General features: G+C 38.2%; 2 protein-coding genes and 2 long non-coding RNA genes across 4 annotated transcripts in view; 3 read left to right on the top strand and 1 right to left on the bottom strand.

Annotated features, from left to right (window-relative positions):
* The window catches only part of AVEN (apoptosis and caspase activation inhibitor), a 167,559-nt gene that overhangs the window by 30,945 nt on the left and 118,974 nt on the right, over positions 1–17,640 (top strand). The window contains exon 2 of the mRNA XM_032261342.1: positions 1,845–2,022. Coding sequence (XP_032117233.1) covers positions 1,845–2,022 — 178 coding nt within the window. The remainder of the gene's footprint in view (positions 1–1,844; positions 2,023–17,640) is intronic.
* CHRM5 (cholinergic receptor muscarinic 5) overlaps positions 1–17,640 on the bottom strand; it is an 81,966-nt gene that overhangs the window by 46,103 nt on the left and 18,223 nt on the right. The gene's annotated exons all lie outside the window — the stretch shown is intronic.
* On the top strand, positions 2,030–8,010 carry LOC116538787. The gene is made up of 2 exons (XR_004263779.1): positions 2,030–4,911; positions 4,952–8,010. It is a non-coding gene; the product is annotated as an uncharacterized LOC116538787 (long non-coding RNA).
* Positions 15,756–17,175, top strand: LOC116538788. The gene is made up of 2 exons (XR_004263780.1): positions 15,756–16,292; positions 16,606–17,175. It is a non-coding gene; the product is annotated as an uncharacterized LOC116538788 (long non-coding RNA).

The following is a 17,640-nucleotide window of genomic DNA, read 5'->3' as shown; positions in this document are numbered from 1 at the left end:
GTTTTTTTTTTTTAAGTCCACACTAACCCATCCTATACAGATGAGTTATTTTAATACATTTCACTAGTTTTTTTCTTGATAAGGATTTTGCAATGTTTGGGACACATGTTTGAACCATGTCTTTAGATTCTATGTGCATCTCTCTCTGTTTTAAAAATTCAATATTCTTTTGTGAAAAATTTAAATACATGCAAAGGAGATAGAATAATAATATAATGATTTTCCATGTACCCATCATCCAGCTTCAGTAGTTATCAATTATGTCTAGTGTATTTCATGTCTGTCCACCATTCCTCTCCATCCACTATTTTGGAGCAAATCTCACATGTCCTATCTTTTCATCCATAAAGAGATCATCATTTATATCTAAAAGTTAACAACACTTAAAAAATTTACAATACCAGTATCATAACAAACAATAAATTCGTGGTATTCCCTTAATAAAATCGCATATCCAGTCATTATTTCCTTTTCCCAGCTGTCTCATGGTCATTATTTTCTCTAGATGATTCAAATTGGTACAAGTTAGTTCCCTACATTACAACTGATTGTCTCTTAAGCTTTTTTGGTTTACAGTTTTCTCCATCCTCTCCCACCATTTTTTTTCTTGCAGTTCATTTATTGAAGAAACTGGGCTCCTTATCTTCTAGAATTTTTCACATTGTGCATCTTTCTGCATGCTGTCTTAACCTTTCAGTGCCCAAGACTACAAACTGTTCTCTAGACTGCATCTGAGCAGGGTTGCTATTTAAAGCCTATAGAAATCTATATAACATAGTTGTAATACCGGGAACTTTTTTATACCCAAGCGTTTTCTTTTCTATTGAATTAAGGTTTTATGCCAGCTTTTTTTCTAGGAGTATTGTGGATGTGTGTGTGTCCACATGTATACAACTAGTTGCTCACACAGATGCTACCTGAAAAATCACACATGCAAGTTATAGAAATTGAGCCTCCAGAGTGTTAAGAGGGCACCTGAGAGGGCACTCACAGAAAGCTATCAAGGGCAGATGAAGTGGCCTGGCCTTTGTCAACAATTTCTCTCCTCTCAATTTTTAAAAATAGATTCGTGTCAATATATAACCTCCGAACATTCATGAATTACCTATCTGGATGGTTCTGTTCATAACATGTATTTATTCCAAACTCAAGTTGTTAATAAGAGGTACTAAACCAAATTTGGACATGGAATGGTTTTCATTATTGTAGAGTATGGAACCATATGTATAAATATAGTTAAACATATAAATTATAGTTATACATATAAATATAGTTATACACATAAATTCATGCTCCACTTCACAAGCTATTGTCCCTCACTATGTGTAATGATATTTTCCTAGGAATGTGTGTCTAAGTTAAATAGTTTTAAATGATGTCATACGTTAATTGCTCTAAAAAATTAAAAAAATAAAGCTTACAAACATATTTACTAGTCAGTTACTAATATCTGGAATGTGTTTGTAAAATCCTTAAATTGAAAGGAAGAGTTGATTTCCATCCTGAAGTCCTTTGAGTTTAAGATGCTTACAGCCTTGATTATTTCAGCTGGGTGAAACTGCTATTGAAATAGGATACATAGGGGTAGATTTTAGAGATCAGTTACGTAAATGTTTAGGTAGCTGCTTGCCAGATTTTCTTTTCAATGATTACTGAAAAGTTTACTCTGAAAGAACACTCTGGTATAGTGTGATTCTCTTAAAATAATGTTTAATATCATCAGACAGCTTTGTCTATAAGTTGCTTTTTATTGCAGTACCTATGCACTTCTTTGTTTTACTGGGAAGTCTCCTAAGGTCAGGATTTCCACTGCCTACTTAGTGATTTGTCTCTAATGATTGCAGGTTGAAGATGACAGCGATGCAGAGACCCACGGAGAAGAGAATGATGAACAGGGAAATTATTCTAAAAGAAAGATTGTCTCTAACTGGGATCGATATCAAGATATTGAAAAAGAGGTCAATAATGAAAGTGGAGAGTCACAGAGGGGAACAGATTTCAGTGTCCTCCTTAGCTCTGCAGGTATGAATTCCAGTTGCATGCATACTGCTTGGTGCTCCAAAAGTTGCACGGACATTTTATTTATATTTTTAAATTCCACTGTTATAATCAGCAATTTATCCTTTGTTCTTTGGATTTTAAATTCAAGTAAAGGACAGTGTTTATAATGGCTTGTAAGGGAAAAAAATGATGTTTAAGTGGAAGTAAGGGTTTCCATGTACTGATGTAGAATGACTAAAGTCTTTGCGATAGATAAAAGGCTTTCTATAAGTGGAAAAAGCTGAGCCATGCCACTGTAAATTTGATAGTCTGAGAAACGTAAATGTTTTCTTTGATATTAGAGGAAATATTACTTACATTTATAGGAAGCATTATAAAGTTTCTAGAATATTTGTTGTCTTTTTTCTTCCTTAAGTAGCCAGGCATATGCATAGTAGTGGATATGCACATATTGGAGCCATATGCACTTGAACACCAAAATTCTTTTTGCTTTCGCTTTGGATAGTTTCTGTCAATACAGTGAAAAACCCAGTCTTTCCACGGCCAGCTGTAATCTAAGATTGATTGTACCTTGAGTGATGTGATGCTGAAGAGCAGTAACAGGGAATAATGGAGGAGTACTGGGTGTATAGATGGATGCAGGGTCCCTACTGGGGTGTGGGTAAGAATTTAAAGAATAAGTGGAAGATAGATTGGTGATTTCCAGGGGTTGGAGATGGGAGAATGGGAGGTGGATGTGGTTATAAAGGGGCAGCATGACAGATCCCTGGGATGCTGATACCGTTTAGTATCTTGACTGTTGTGGCAGATACACGAAACTTCACAGGTGATAAAATTATATAGAACTTAATATAGAACATGTGCACAAATGAGTATGAATACATCTGAATAAGACTGGCAGATTGCATCAGTTTCAGTGTCACCCTCCTCGTTGTGATATTACGGTTTTGCAAAATGTTATTGGGGTGACTGGGCAATATGTACAAAGAGATTGCTCTGTATTATTTCTTTACAACTGTGTGTGAATCTGCAACTACCTCAATAAATAATTAATGCCAAGTTAGAAACATATAAAGGAAGCAGATGTGAGAAGCAAAGAAGTAAAACAAAAATAATACTTTGGGACTGGAATTTTCTCATCCTCATGACTTTGATGTTGCTGTCTAGTTCTACCCTTCTTCTTTATCTGCCTGTATTTTTGAATGCCTGCACCAGGCTAAGAACAATGAAGTGATGCATTCTCTTTTAACTTAATAGAATATGCTTTTCTGAGCAGGAAAGAAGTAGAGAGATCATAAAATTGTGAGTCAGAAGCACAAGATTCATTTTCGTGTCATTACTATAGATGATTCAAATAGCATAATGTCTTTGGATTTGTGGATGGCTCTCAACTCATTGACTGTTAAAGGATTGGTAACACTAAATAATTTTTCCAGTCAAATGACTGCTTCCCTCTTGGTACCTATGTTTTGGCTAGTTATGGGTTTATAAGTACTTTGCTTCAAGATGGGAGAAGAGGAATGAAGGTAAAATATGGGCTGGTTAGTTTTAATTCTTATCAGTTGTTCTGCCAGAAGATCTAGGGGGACAAAATTGAAGTAGTTCCGATGAAATTAACTTGTGGACTAAAGTAAATTTAATTCAATCAATTATTTATTCAGTTACCAGTATCTGCCCAAAAGAGATACTTTATAAATGTTGGGAGGCAGTTAAAAATTCTAGTCTAACTTACCAGGCCTGTCCTCTGGATTATGATTTTGGTTATTTAACATTTTATTTATAATTGAAAACCTGGCATGGTTTGTGTCTGTCATGTATTTTTCTTGCAGTCTGTCTTTTCTTACTGGTTTCTTCTGAAGAGGCTTATCTGTGATTGGTTTTTTTTTGGTGATTGCAACTGTCCTGTCTTTTGACATGTACTTACATTTCTTTCCCACCCCGTTGCTAATTTATCAGTTTCTTCTTACGATAATATAAGCCTGAGAAGAGCTGCCATGCTTTCTTCATACTTAGTGCCATAGTGCTATATTGGTTTACTTTCGAGAGGTAAACTTCATTCTCCGAAAATAAAAATTCTGGAGTACGTAGTGTTCTCTTGGTAAGCTGTCCATACTCCTTGGGATGATTCTGCTTCCTAGTATCTATCCTTGTTTGTATAAATAGATATACAGCTGAGAAAAAAATTGCTGATTCCTTAGGCTTGCAGTCATAAACATTTCTAGATATTGCCAAATTGCTTTCCACAGTAAAGATGAGCTAGAGTTCCTAGTGTTCGGCATCTCTGCCAATTCATAGTACTGTTGGACTTTTAAGTTGTGACCAGTTGATTGAATGGTGTCTAGTGTAGTTAATTCAACAGATATTTAAGTGCCCACTGTTCCAGGTATTGGCTTAGAGGCTGGGCATAGAGCGGTGAATAGAACAGATATAAAAACCTACCTCACAGAGTTGACTTTCTAAAGGGTAGAGACAAACAAGAGTATACAAAATGCCATACTTGCTTAGGATAGAAAGGAAGGGCTGTTACCATTTTAGAAGTAGCCAGGGGTCTTATTGAGAAGATAACATTTGACCAAAGATCTGAGGAGGGTGAGGGAGCAAGTGAGGATGTCTGGGAAAAGTATCCCAGGCAAAGGGAATAGCAAGCTCAAAGTCTGTGAGACAGGAGGATAAGGAATCACAAGGAAGGCCAGGGTGCAGAAGCAAAGTGGGCAATGAATTTGGAAAGGCAGCCAGATTGCGTAGTATTGTAGACCATTGTAAAGATGTTTGTTTTTACTCTGAGTGAGACGGAAAAAACCACTGGAAGGCTTTGAAGAGAAGAGTGATACAGCTAACTCCTGTGTTAACAGGATCACTCTGCTGTGTTGGAAGGAACTGAACACTGGCAAGAGGGGAGCAGGTAGACTAGTTAGGAAGCCACTAGTACTACTAACAGCAGGTAGACTAGTTAGGAAGCCACTAGTAATAATCCAGGCGAGCAATGGTGATAGGTTCTGGGTCCAGAGGAGAGCTGTGGAGGTGATGAAAAGTGGTTGGGCTCTAGATCTATGTAGAGGGAAGAGCAGAGAGCACTTGCAGATGCTGGGTATGAGATAAAAAGATACGTAAGGATGACACTAAGTTTTTGGTCTGAACAGTAGGAAGAAGGGAGTTGCCATTAACTGAGGTGTGTAAGTTATAGGAGTTAGTGTTGCACATGTTAAAATTGAGATGTCACATAGATACCTGTTGCTATCAGAATTCCTCAAGAAATGGCTGGCACACTCAATATAATTGGACATTTTGACAAAGGAACCATTTACAAAGGTATGTGTGGGGTACAGCGAAAGCACTGAGGTAGTGCTGTGTCGGGACGGTGAGCAGCAGCATATGTTACTGCCCTAGTTACTATAAGTTTGAAGAGGGTCATAGAGTTTGCCTTGGGAGAATGAATCACCTTCATTGAGGGCACTCAGCCAGTGAAGATGATCTTAAACTGAGAGAGTCAGAGGAATACATACTCTCTTCCTGTCTCTGCCAGGGCTTCCATAAGCCTAACCTGCTGGAAGCCAGAAGACAAGGGAAGTTGTAGTCTGTACTGGTCAAGCTTTTAGGGCAGAACTGGATGGAGAAGGGTGGTGGATAAGTCTGCATTGGCACACGGAAGAGACCCAGCACAACATCTAATAGGAGACATGGAGCAGGCTGCCTGATAGAGGAATGTAGGGTTCAGGAACCAGGCGTGGGCTGGTGATAGTACATTTGGGTGATGCCAGCCTTTTGATGATATTTAAAGTCATAAGAATGTATGAGATGACCAGGGCAGTTATTACCTAGAGAAGTGCCGACTTCCGGGCACCACAATGTCTAGAGTTTAGGGGAAAGAGAAGAAACCAGCAAAGGAGACTGAGCATGAGTGGTAGAAGGAATAACCAGGAGAGTGTAGTGTCTCTAAGTGTTTTGAGGCAGGAGAAATGTGTATCAAATGCAGTTGATGACAATGAAGAATTGACTATTTAATTTAACAAGAGGAAGGTTATTGGTGGTCTTGACAGGTGCGGTTTGTTGGAGTGGTGGGCTAAATTTTTTCTTGAATTTAAAAAGAATGTGGGAGGAGACCTTTGAGACAGCAGACATACATGACTTAATTTTAAAGAGTTTTGTTATAAAGGAAAGGAGAATAATGGGCTGGTGGAAGAAGTGGGTCAAGACTTTTTAATTGTTTCTTTTTTTTGGCATTTCTTTTATAGAGACAGGGTCTTGTTATGTTTCCCAGGCTGGTCTCAAATTCCCGGGCTCAAGCAATCCTCCTGCCTTGGCCTCCCAAAGACCTGGGATTACAGATGTGAGCCACTGTGGTTGGCCAGTCAAGACATTTTTTAAAGATGGGAGAAATAACTACATGTTTACTTCTTGATAAATCCAGAAAAGAGGGCAAAATTAATGTGGGGAAAAGTGACAATTCCTGGATTTATATTCTTTAGTAGATATGAGCTTGATAGGATCTGTTGTGCAGGTGGAGAGATTGCCCATTGCTGGGGCTTGGGCAGTTTTCAACTGTAATTGGAGGAAAAGTAGAATATATGGGCATAGATATGGGGATATGGGTAGATGTCATGGGGGCTTGAGGAAGCATTCTTCTAAGAAAACCAAGGATAAGTGTTGCGGAGGAGGTATTGGAAGTGGAAGGGAGAGAGTAGAAGTTTAGCAATAGTTGTCGAGGAAGTGGGAAAATACAGTTTCCTATTTTCTAAATAGGAAAATATGGTATAGATGTTGGGCCACAATAGGAGTATTCATAAATTTAAGGTGAGAACAGGTATACTTTTCCCTGACTCATATTCTGCTGTGTGGGTGCAGACCCAGAAAGACGGGATGGAAGGGTAGGACTTAACCATGATTATAGTTTAGTAGAGCAAATGCAATGAAATGAGAGAGGGAAAAGGAGATGATTAGAATGATTGACATAAATTTAAATGGGATAAGGAAATAAGTGAAGGTATAAGAGAAGATGAAGGGCAGTAAAAAGATCGTGGGATCACAGGATGACAGATTCTTCTGGGCAGATGGATTATTGACCTTCTTGAGAAGGTGTGAGTTGGAGAGGTGGGAAGCGGTGGCTGCAGATTAGAATATTTGACATTGAGATTTGGTGGGGCAGGGGGTTGCAGATGATGGTAATGATACAGTCTTGTATAAAAGCATGGACGTGCCTGCTCTGAGATGATGTGGAGGCCTCATCGCTGAAGGTTTTAGTTTACCTTTCTTTAGTTATTACTGTGGTTGAACATCTTTGTATTAGTGGTATTTGCTTTCTTAGTGAACTGCTTGCTCACATTCTTTAACCATTTGGCTGTTTTGTTTCTTACTGATTTGTGGATTAAAAAAATGTAGTCTTTATACTTATCTTTGGATATTTGTGTTTGCAGATATCTCTTGATATGAGATTCACTTCTATAGTGATGTCTTTCAGCGCGTTGTTATAAATTTCAGTTGAATTTGTCAATTGTCTATCTTACTGTTTATGCTGTTTTGTGCCTTGAGAACTCCATCTTTCCCCCAGGGTTAAAGATGTTCTCCTATATTTTCTTCTAAAAGTTCTAATTTTGCTTATTCTCCTGAAGAGTGTTACATTTTATTGTTATATGCTTTTGCAACCATTTTTGATTGGTGGAGTGAGGTGGCATAATTACCTTATACTTCAGTCTCCTAAACAGTATAAATCCTTTTGATTTTCATTTTCTATTTTTCTTTATGAGTATATAATGTCTCTATTACACACCAAAGTAGTGAAATTAGGAGCAATTTATCAATCTTCCAACATTTGATTTTTAATATTGAACATTTAAATTTGGCCTGTGAAGTGACAGTTTTCTTTTGACAATGTGGTTTAGTGTAAGGAGCACAGGCCACCAAGCCAAATAAATGTTGACTTGAGTCTACTTCTACCATGACTCTATTTTTGGGCACTACTGTTTCTCCACGTAGGAAGAGCAAGAATAGAAGTAACAGTGCTTGATTTGATGATGCCAGCATCTTATCTCAAAGTTACCGCTGATTTTAGTTCTGCTTAATAAATGTGAACATGGTACCTAGTTTTAGTATTTAATTTTTGTTCTAATAGAACCTTAGTTATCTCTATTCAGTAAAGTCATAGTCTAATATTTTCTCTCGAATGTTAGACATAAATAGCAATGGCTGCACCATTGTTTATATTTTTCTGAGAAATTAGAAGTTCTTGGGTATAATACCATTGATTGTTGAGTCATTTATTGAATGCTTGTGTTTTTCTAAGTCTCTAAGCATTAAAAAGTCAGTGGTCTTAGGTTAAGTAATAAAAATAAGCTTTTTTCCCCCTTTCCCTTACTTGTAGTTGTTTCCATCTATAATTGTTCATCTGTTTTTCTCTTCTGTCTCAAGTGTTTGTTTGCCATGTGCCCTGAAGTATGGCCATTGCCATCATGGTGAGATATAATCCAGATTTGGTATCTTAGAGAAAGGCCTATGCTTGGGACTGTTCCTTTTTTGTTGTTGTTGTTGTATTCATCTTTTTTAAAAAAAAAAAATAATTGCAACTTTTATTCTGAATCGAGGAGGTACATGTTCAGGTTTGTTACCTGAGTATATTGCATGATACTGATGCAGAGGTTTGCGATATAATGGATCCTGTCACCCAGGTACTGAGCATAACACTTAATAGTTTTTCACCCCTTGCCCACTTGCTCTTCCCTCTCTGGTAGTCCTCAGTGTTCACTATTGTCATCTTTATGTTCATAGTACCCAATGTTTAGCTCCCACTTGTAAGTGAGAACGTGCGGTCTTTGGTTTTCTGTTCCTGTATTAGTTTGCTTAGGATAATGGCCTCCAGCTACATCCATGTTGCTGCAAAGGACATGATTTCATTCTTTTTTGTGGCCACACAGTATTGTAAGATGTGTATGTACCACATTTTCTGTATGCAGTCCACTATTGATGGGCACCTAGGTTGATTCCATATCTTTGCCATTGAGAAAAGTGCTGGCGATGAACCTACAGCTGCATATGTCTTTTTGGTAGAAAGATTTCATTTCTTTTGGATATATACCCAGTAATGGGATTGCTAGGTTAAATGGTAGTTCTGAGTTCTTTGAGAAATCTCCAAACAGCTTTCTACAGTGGTTGAACTAATTTCCACTCCCACCAACAGTGTGTAAGCATTCCCTTTGCTCCACAGCCTCATCAGCATCTGGGTTTTTTGTTTTTTTTTTGACATTTTAATAATAGTCATTCTGAGTGGTGTGACATGATATCTCATTGTGGTTTTGATGTGCATTTCTCTGGGATTAGTGATATTGGGCATTTTTTCATCTGTTAGTTGGCAACTTGTGTGTCATCTTTTGAAGTGTTTCTTCATGTCTTTTGCCCATTTTAAAATGTTTTTAAACTTGTTAAGTTCTTTAAAGATTATTAGAACTTTGAGAGATACATAGTTTGCAAATATTTTCTCTCGTTCTATAGATTGTTGGTTTACACTGCTGATAGTATTTTTTTGGTTTTTGTTTTATTTTTTTGCTAAGCAGAAACTCTTTCATTTAATTAGGTCCTACTTGTTAATTTTTGGTTTTGTTGCAATGCTTTTGAGGACTTAAGTACTGTTCTTTATACAGTTTTCCCTTGGTATCCAAGAGAGATGGTTTCAGGACCCCTGTGGATACCAAAATCTAGGAATGCTCAAGCCTCCGATATAAAATGGCACAGTATTTGCATATAACCTATGAAAAGAGTATAGATATCTTATATACTTTAAATCTGCTTTAAATCACTTATAATATCTAATACAATGTAAGTGCTATGTACAGTTATCCTGTATTATTTTTATTTGTATTTTTCTTGTTATATTGTTTATTGAAAAAAATTTCATTATTCATTTATTTTTAGAGAGACAGGGTCTTTCTCTGCCGCCCAGGCTGGAGTGCAGTGGCATGATCATAGCTCACTGTAGCCTCAAGCTCCTGGGCTCAAGCAATCCTCCCGCCCCAGCCTCCTGAGTAGGTGGGACTATAGATGTCTTGCCACCCATGCCTGGCTGATTTCTTCATTTTTTTTTTTTTTTTTTTTTTGTAGAGACAGGATCTTGCTATGTTGCCTAGGCTGGTCTTGAAGTCCTGGCCTCAAGTGATTCTCCCTCTTTGACCTTCTAAAGTGCTGAGATTACAGTGTGAGCCACTGTGCCTGGCCACTATTGTTTTTATTTTTTAAAAATATTTTTGATCTGTGATTGGTTAAATACAATATGGAGGATTTAATATGGAAGGCTGCCTCTATGTTATATTTTCTTCCCAAATTAGCTGGACCTCTGGTCCAATTCTCAAATGCTATTTTGAAATAGACCTTTTTCTAAGAGTACACCTAGCTTAACATATTCTCTAAGTAGATTTCCATTGTAACAGTAAATTTTTGCAGACTAGTAATTAAAAAGTGAATTTCTATTTTATACACAGTGTATGTATATGTTGATGTTCACTTTGGAAGATAGTTTGCCATTTTCCAGTACAATTGAAGATCTAGCACTTTCACCCTTAAAGGATACTCTAAAGTGGAGGTCCCCAACCTTTTTGGCACCAGGAACCGGTTTTGTGGAAGACAGTTTTTCTACAGACTGGGGTGGGGATGGTAGTTTTAGGATGATTCAAGCACACTGCATCTATTGTGTACTTTATTTCTATTGTTATTACATTGTGATATATATAATGAAATAATTTACAACTCACCATAATGTAGAATCAGTGGGAGTCCTAAGCTTGTTTTCTTGCAACTGGACACTCTCATCTGGCGGTGATGGCAGACAGTGACAAATCATCAGGCATTAGATTCTCCTAAGGAGCACGCAGCCTGGATCCCTCGCATGTGCGGTTCACAATAGGGTTTGGCACCTATGAGAATCTAATGCTGCTGCTGATCTGACAGGAGGCGGAGCTCAGGCTGTAATACAAGCAGTGGGGAGTGGCTGTAAACAGAGAAGAATCTTTGTTCACTTGCCTCTTGCTATGCAGCCCGGTTCCCAACAGGTCACACACTGGTACTGGTCCATGGTCTGGGGGTTGGAGACCCCTGCTCTAGAGAAACTCTAGCACGTGTATGCGCACGTGTTCACAGCTGTATGTTCAGAAGGGCCTCAGATGTAAGCAACACAAATATTCATTAATAGTGGAATGAATGCTTAAATAAATGGATGAATCTTTTCAACATAGCATGAAGTAAAAGAAACATGCCCACAGAATTCTTTAGTATGAATCTATTTATATAAAGTTTAAACATGGAAAAAAAACCCTGTTATTTAGGGATGCATATTTAAATGCTAAAATGACAATCAAGGAAATGATCATTCCAGATATCAGGATTGTGGTCATCTCTAGTGGGGGAGATGAGGTGTAATGATGGAGGAGGGCTAGATAGTCGGTGTGGTGTTGGCAGTATTCTATTTCCTGACCCAGACGATGGTTATTTGTGTTGGTTTAATAATTATTCTTTAAGTTTATATGTATTGTCAATTTTTAAAATTTTACAGATTTCTTTATAAAATGAATACAAATCTTTAAAAGTAGATTTCTAATGGGAAAATTTCTCTTACTGCCATAGAAGTGGGAACCATTTTTAGAGAGGCAGCTCTTTCCCGCCTGCCTCACTTGTGCTGCCCAGGCACTGCCTGCTTTGTTTCTGGCCATGGACAGTGACACCCTCATTTTTATTGGTGGTGGATATGGGAAGGGGGACGATTGTTCACAGTCACACTTTTTTTTCTAGAATTGTGAGTCTTTCGGTGTCTTTGTAGAACTCTTTCTGTAAGACTCTGAAAGAGCTAACCATGCCTTCAGCTTTTCTTTTTGAATAGTATTCTTGCACTTCTAAGTTACGTTTCAAGAGCTTTGAAAATGACACCCTACTCTTACCTTCAAACATAAAAAGTAAGATCTATAAGAAATTTCTTCAGCCCTTCACTTTTTTCCCCCAAAAGTCGATCGTTGGATTCATGCCATATGCATTGTCTGTTCCTTTCAAGATGGCATAGATAGCCAGAGTTAGAAAAATGTTTACAGTGTGAGCAGAACACACTGGATCAATATCGAAGATAAACATGGGGAAAATATTATGTGCAAGTCCATAAATACTATTCTTAGAGGTACAAATAAAAACGAAATAACTAGACTGCAGTTTGGTCAGTATAGTTGCTGTCTGTGTATGTTTTCGCTTAAAGCTATTACATATTTTCCTCAGTGTAATTTTATGAAAAGCTATATTGGGTGGGAAATTTTAATTGTAATGACATTTGAATTTCTTTTCTCCTCTGTATCCTTGTGCCAACTATTAGACTGAAGGGAAAAGAAATTTCTCTAGCAGCCTGTTCTTTTAAACTAAACCTTGAACCTTTTCTTTCCATGAGGCAACAGGACAGTTCTATTTGCCCTCAGTTTATTTTTTCCCTCTTCTTGTATGGAATATAGTTTGTACTAACATAGTCTCATATTACAAAGGCAATATAGTAGAAGATGACTCTTGCTTTGATATTTAAAACATCTGAAATAACACAAACAGAACTATACATTAAAAAAAATTTTGTGGCTGAGCGTGGTGGCTGACACCTGTAATCCCAGCACTTTGGGAGGCCGAGGTGGGCAGAACACCTGAGGTTGGGAATTCGAGACCAGCCTGACCAACATGGAGAAACCCTATCTCTACTAAAAATACAAAGTTAGCTGGGCATGGTGGTGCATGCCTGTACTCCCAACTGCTCAGGAGGCTGAGGCAGGAGAATCGCTTGAACCCGGGAGGCGGAGGGTGTAGTGAGCCGAGATTGCGCCATTGCACTCCAGCCTCGACAACAAGAGTGAAACTCTAAGAAAAAAAAATTTTTTTTTTTTCATTTGTTCTGGCTGACAGGGCTAAAAAAATTTTCAGTTAGATAACGAAAAAGAAAAAAGGGAAACTCCAATAACAAAAAACCTTTCCTTTCCTTATAGCTGAATATTGAAGTTGGCCTAACCTGATTTTCTTTTTAAAAACCTTCAAAAGTTAAGAGCAGAATTTGTTTGCTCAACTGCTAGTCTCCAGAGCCATTTTGTGTTTTCTATTGTTTTGAGGCTCTTTTTTTCCACTGGTCCAGCTGCATCATTTTCATCATCCTGAATTTTCATTTTCCTGCCCTGAAGTTGTACTTTTCCTTTAGCAGATCCAGCCTAGGCAGCTTTATTTCCCTTTTCTTTCCCTTTAAATCTATGACCTTTTGATTCTCATTTGTTTAGGGAATCTTGGTGATTTTTGCATGAGTTTTTTTCAGTGTTTCTTTTTCTGCCTTTCTATCTAGTACTTTCCACATTTCTTCCTTGTTTCTTCGTCGTAGGTTAAAATTACTGGCTGCTTCTGCTTTATTTAGTGTTTTTTTAGCTTTTTTCTTAAATAGAATTATTTCCTTTTTTGCTCCACGGATAAATTCTATCCATTTTATTCCCCCCATGATTTGAGAAAAGGTTATGCGGATGCTTTCTACAGGTCGGATCATCTACACCCCAAAATTTCAGCAAACATCCAACCTAGACATTTCATTTCAACATCCTCAGCACTTCTGTTTTTTTTTTTGTTTGTTTGTTTGTTTATTTTTGTGGGTACATAGTAGGTATGTATAGTTACTGGGTACGTGAGATATTCTGGTACAGGTATGCAATGCATAATAATCACATCATGGAAAACTGGGCGTCCATCCTCGTAAGCATTTATCCTTTGCAGCACTTCCATTTTTCTTCTTGCTCTTGCTCAGCTCTGAATTTAGTTTATACTTTGTTTTGCTTGCCTTCAGTCTCTTTTTGCAATGTAACCCTCCTTGAAAAGTATTAGAAGGTCTGTATTTTTATAGCTGGGTTCAGGGCTCGGGTCTTTATAAACTTTTTATTGGATTTAATACTATGAAACACCGCAAATGTTGATTGCTAAAATGCTTTGTGTAATGTTTTTCTCATTTGAATATTTAGTGCTTGACCTTTATCTTCTAATCTTTAGAAGATTAGGCATAAAAGAATTATGCATCCATTGGGAAGCCTTTCATATGAATGGATCTGGTTTTACATCATGTTTTTCAACTCATCCCTTGCCAGAGGGACATTTTGTACTAGTCAGAGGGAGGTTTGTTTGGAAATCTGCTGATTTTAGTTTTATCTGTATTTTCATTGGTTCTCCCTTTGATTTGTTCAGTGCTTCTATTTATTAAAATCTGTTAGGTAATTTAACCTGTTGAATTTTGTTATTTCCAGAGGTATCCAGCTTTCACCCAATTTAGTCTGTTCCTTTTCAAAATTTGTCTCATGGCAAATTAAAGTCATCAAAATAATACTTGATTTGATGGTGGTAGGTTTCAGTCCCCAGAGCAGACGTTGTTTTCACTATCACCATTTTTGGCTGCTGTGGTTATCTTTCTGGTCCCAAGCCCCCAGAACTGAGCCATAGGATCACTAGCAGTGACTCCAGTCTCAAGTTCTCATTACGGACTGAATGTTTATTTTTATTATTAGATAATATAAACTAGTTGTTCTGGACATAGCTTAATGAGAGAACATGAGTGAATCTTTTTTGAGTTTAATTTGTATTCCAGGTACTCTTCTGGTTATCAAATGCCTTGTATTCAAGTTATTCTTCAGTTAGATAACTGGATGCGTCATCAAATCATCTGGGTACTACATTCTTTTCTTTCTTTTTCCAGACAGGATCTCACTCTGTCGCCCACGTTTGAGGGCAGTGGTGTGATCTTGGCTCACTGCAACGTTTGCACCCTGGGTTCAAACAATTCCCGTGCCTCAGCCTCCTGAGTAGCTGGGACTCAGGCATGCACCACAACGCCCAGCTAATTTTTGTATTTTTAGTAGAGACGAGGTTTGACCATGTTGGCCAGGCATGTTTCAACTTCTGACCTCAAGTGATATTCCTGCTTCTGCCTCCCAAAGCACTGGAATTAGAAGTGAGCCACTGCACCTGGCCTCATCTGTGCACTACATTCTAATAGCATCTGATGTATCCCTCTCAATTGGTATTGTCTCTTCTTTGCATGATTATCTTGTAGAATCATACCCCTCTTTAAAAAAATTAAGATTATTTTAGGTGGACTTTGGGAAGGAGAGCAAATAAATGCTCCTGATCAATGTCATATTTAATTAGAAGTTGATATATTCTCATGAATTGCTCTAGAAAGATAATAAAAGGATATTTTTCCTTAAATCATGTAGAACCTCGTCTAAAATAAAACACATGAAACATGAATTCAGAGACTATGAAAAGGGTTAGCTGTAGTGTTAGTTTTGTGGTAGGAAAGGCATCTTTTCAGAGTGTACCTGAAGTGTAGTATACATGTTTAGGTAGTAGAATGGAAAGAACACTTGGTGGGTATCCAGGGATCTTAGTTTTGGTTTTGGTTGTCTTGAAACCTTTTTTTTTTTTTTTTTAAGCTGTTAGAAATAATACCTGCCTTGCTTTAATCTAGGGGTAGTTGTGAAGATCATGCAGAATTATTTTAAAATTCCAAAGCTCTGTACAAAAGCTAAGAATTATTTTTTAGGCAAAGAGAAGCAAACTGTTGGATTAGAATATACTGTGGGTCATATTTGAAATTAGGTCATTAATATGGGGCTGTCAATAAAATATCCAACCATGGTACTAACATATATATGTAATTAGAAAAATAAGAGCAATGTCCATTAACTCACTGTCCCTTTTATTTAGCTTGTGTGTGTGTGTGTGTGTGTGTGTGTGTGTGTGTATGTGTGTGCGCGCACGCGTGTGTGTGTGTGTGTGATTTGTTGAACTATTTTAACTTCTGCAACTACAGAGGTGACACAGAGAACTTGAAAGATGATTGAAAATAAAAACAGGATCTATAATGAAAGGTTTAGGATGCTAAGCAAAAGAAGTCTGAGAATGGTTTAATACTTTGTGTTTTGCAAGCTGTAAAGGCAAAGGAAAAAGAATCACATGTGCTTAAACTAAAATGCAGGGGATTTAGATTAGCCATTTGTGCTATGAATGTTAACTGGGCATTCAAGGGAGAGTTGGGAAATCATCTTCACTGAAAATCTTTCAAAATGGATTTGGTTTATTTAATGGAAATGGGTTCAACAATGTCCTTCTTGCTGCATGGGATAGAGCAAGGTTATTTATTAAGGAGTTTTTTCAACCCTGTAAGTTCTGTTCTCTTGGCTTTTAATTTTGAGACAGTTTTATAGTGTTTTATCTTTGTGTTAAGTGAGCACACCCAGTGTTCTGAAAAGGGTTAGGCTTAATAAATAGGCAAGGTGGCCGGGCGCGGTGGCTCAAGCCTGTAATCCCAGCACTTTGGGAGGCCGAGGCGGGTGGATCATGAGGTCAAGAGATCAAGACCATCCTGGTCAACATGGTGAAACCCCGTCTCTACTAAAACTACGAAAAATTAGCTGGGCATGGTGGTGCGTGCCTGTAATCCCAGCTACTCAGGAAGCTGAGGCAGGAGAAGTGCCTGAACCCAGGAGGCGGAGGTTGTGGTGAGCCGAGATCGCGCCATTGCACTCCAGCCTGGGTAACAAGAGTGAAACTCCGTCTCAAAAATAAATAAATAAATAAATAGGCAAGGCGTGTGTGTGTAAATGAGCCCTGTGGCTGCTAGTGACCCTGCAACAGCAGGTGATGTTAAGCTAACAAGCTGATGGTGGTCATCGGTGCTGTCATTTCCTGAAACCTACCAGGTGCAAGCTCTGTGTGAGATGTGTTACATGGGCGCTTTCTCTATTTCATTAAATCCTAAGTTTAACCTAATAGGGTAGATTTCACCATCTCCTTCCGTACATGTTGAAATTAAGCCTTAGAAATAAAGTTCATCAATTTGTACAAAATTCACATATCTCTTAGGTAGCAGAATCAGGATTCAAACTTAAGTATGCCTGGCTTCAAAGTTGGTATTTTTTGCACTTGATACTTTTCATTAAAATCGATGTATATTGTTGGTTATCTGAAAGTAAAAAAAAAAAAAAAAAAAAAATCTATGTATGTATCACTAAGATACACAGTTTTTGTTTCTGCAAAAAAAGAAGCTGTGTTGTTTACATTTGGTCTGCAGCTTCAGAGAGGGTTTGTGGTTGGTTAGGAAGCTGCCTTTAGATTGGAGGCAGACACCTGGACAGAAGCCCCAAGGCTTGGGAGCTGCAGCCGGGCCTCAGGACACTGCACTGCCAGGCTCCCAGTTGTGTTGGAGGGTGAATCTTTTGACCCATGGAGGTTGGTCAGGCAGTTTTCCTTCTTGATGCATTTCACCTCCTTGTGTAGAAAGTCACAGAGAATGCGGGTCCTTGTGGCCATAGCCCAGGGCCTGCAGATCCAGCAGGACCTGGTTAGAGTTTTCCCTGGGGTCAGGACAGTTTTCTAGGCACCCAGGGTGTGACCCCACTCATCTTGGGGCAGCTTCTGCGTGCAGCACTGATTTTGAATCTTCTAGGCATGCTTGGCACGCTTATTCGCCAACTTGTGGCAGAAGTGGTTCATGCCTTCTGGGGCCACACTGGGGCCCAGAGAGAGAAAGAGAGAGATAAGTAGAGGAGGCCCACAGATACAGGTGGACCAAGCAGCTGGCAGTAGCCTTGACCTCAGTAGTATAATTCTGGTAGAGTTGGG

This window comes from Sapajus apella, unplaced genomic scaffold (assembly GCF_009761245.1).
Source record: "Sapajus apella isolate SASKATOON/1434 unplaced genomic scaffold, GSC_monkey_1.0 scaffold122, whole genome shotgun sequence".
Taxonomy (NCBI): domain Eukaryota; kingdom Metazoa; phylum Chordata; class Mammalia; order Primates; family Cebidae; genus Sapajus; species Sapajus apella.
The sequence above is the reverse complement of the archived record's forward strand: the minus strand, read 5'-3'. Positions and strand labels throughout refer to the sequence as shown.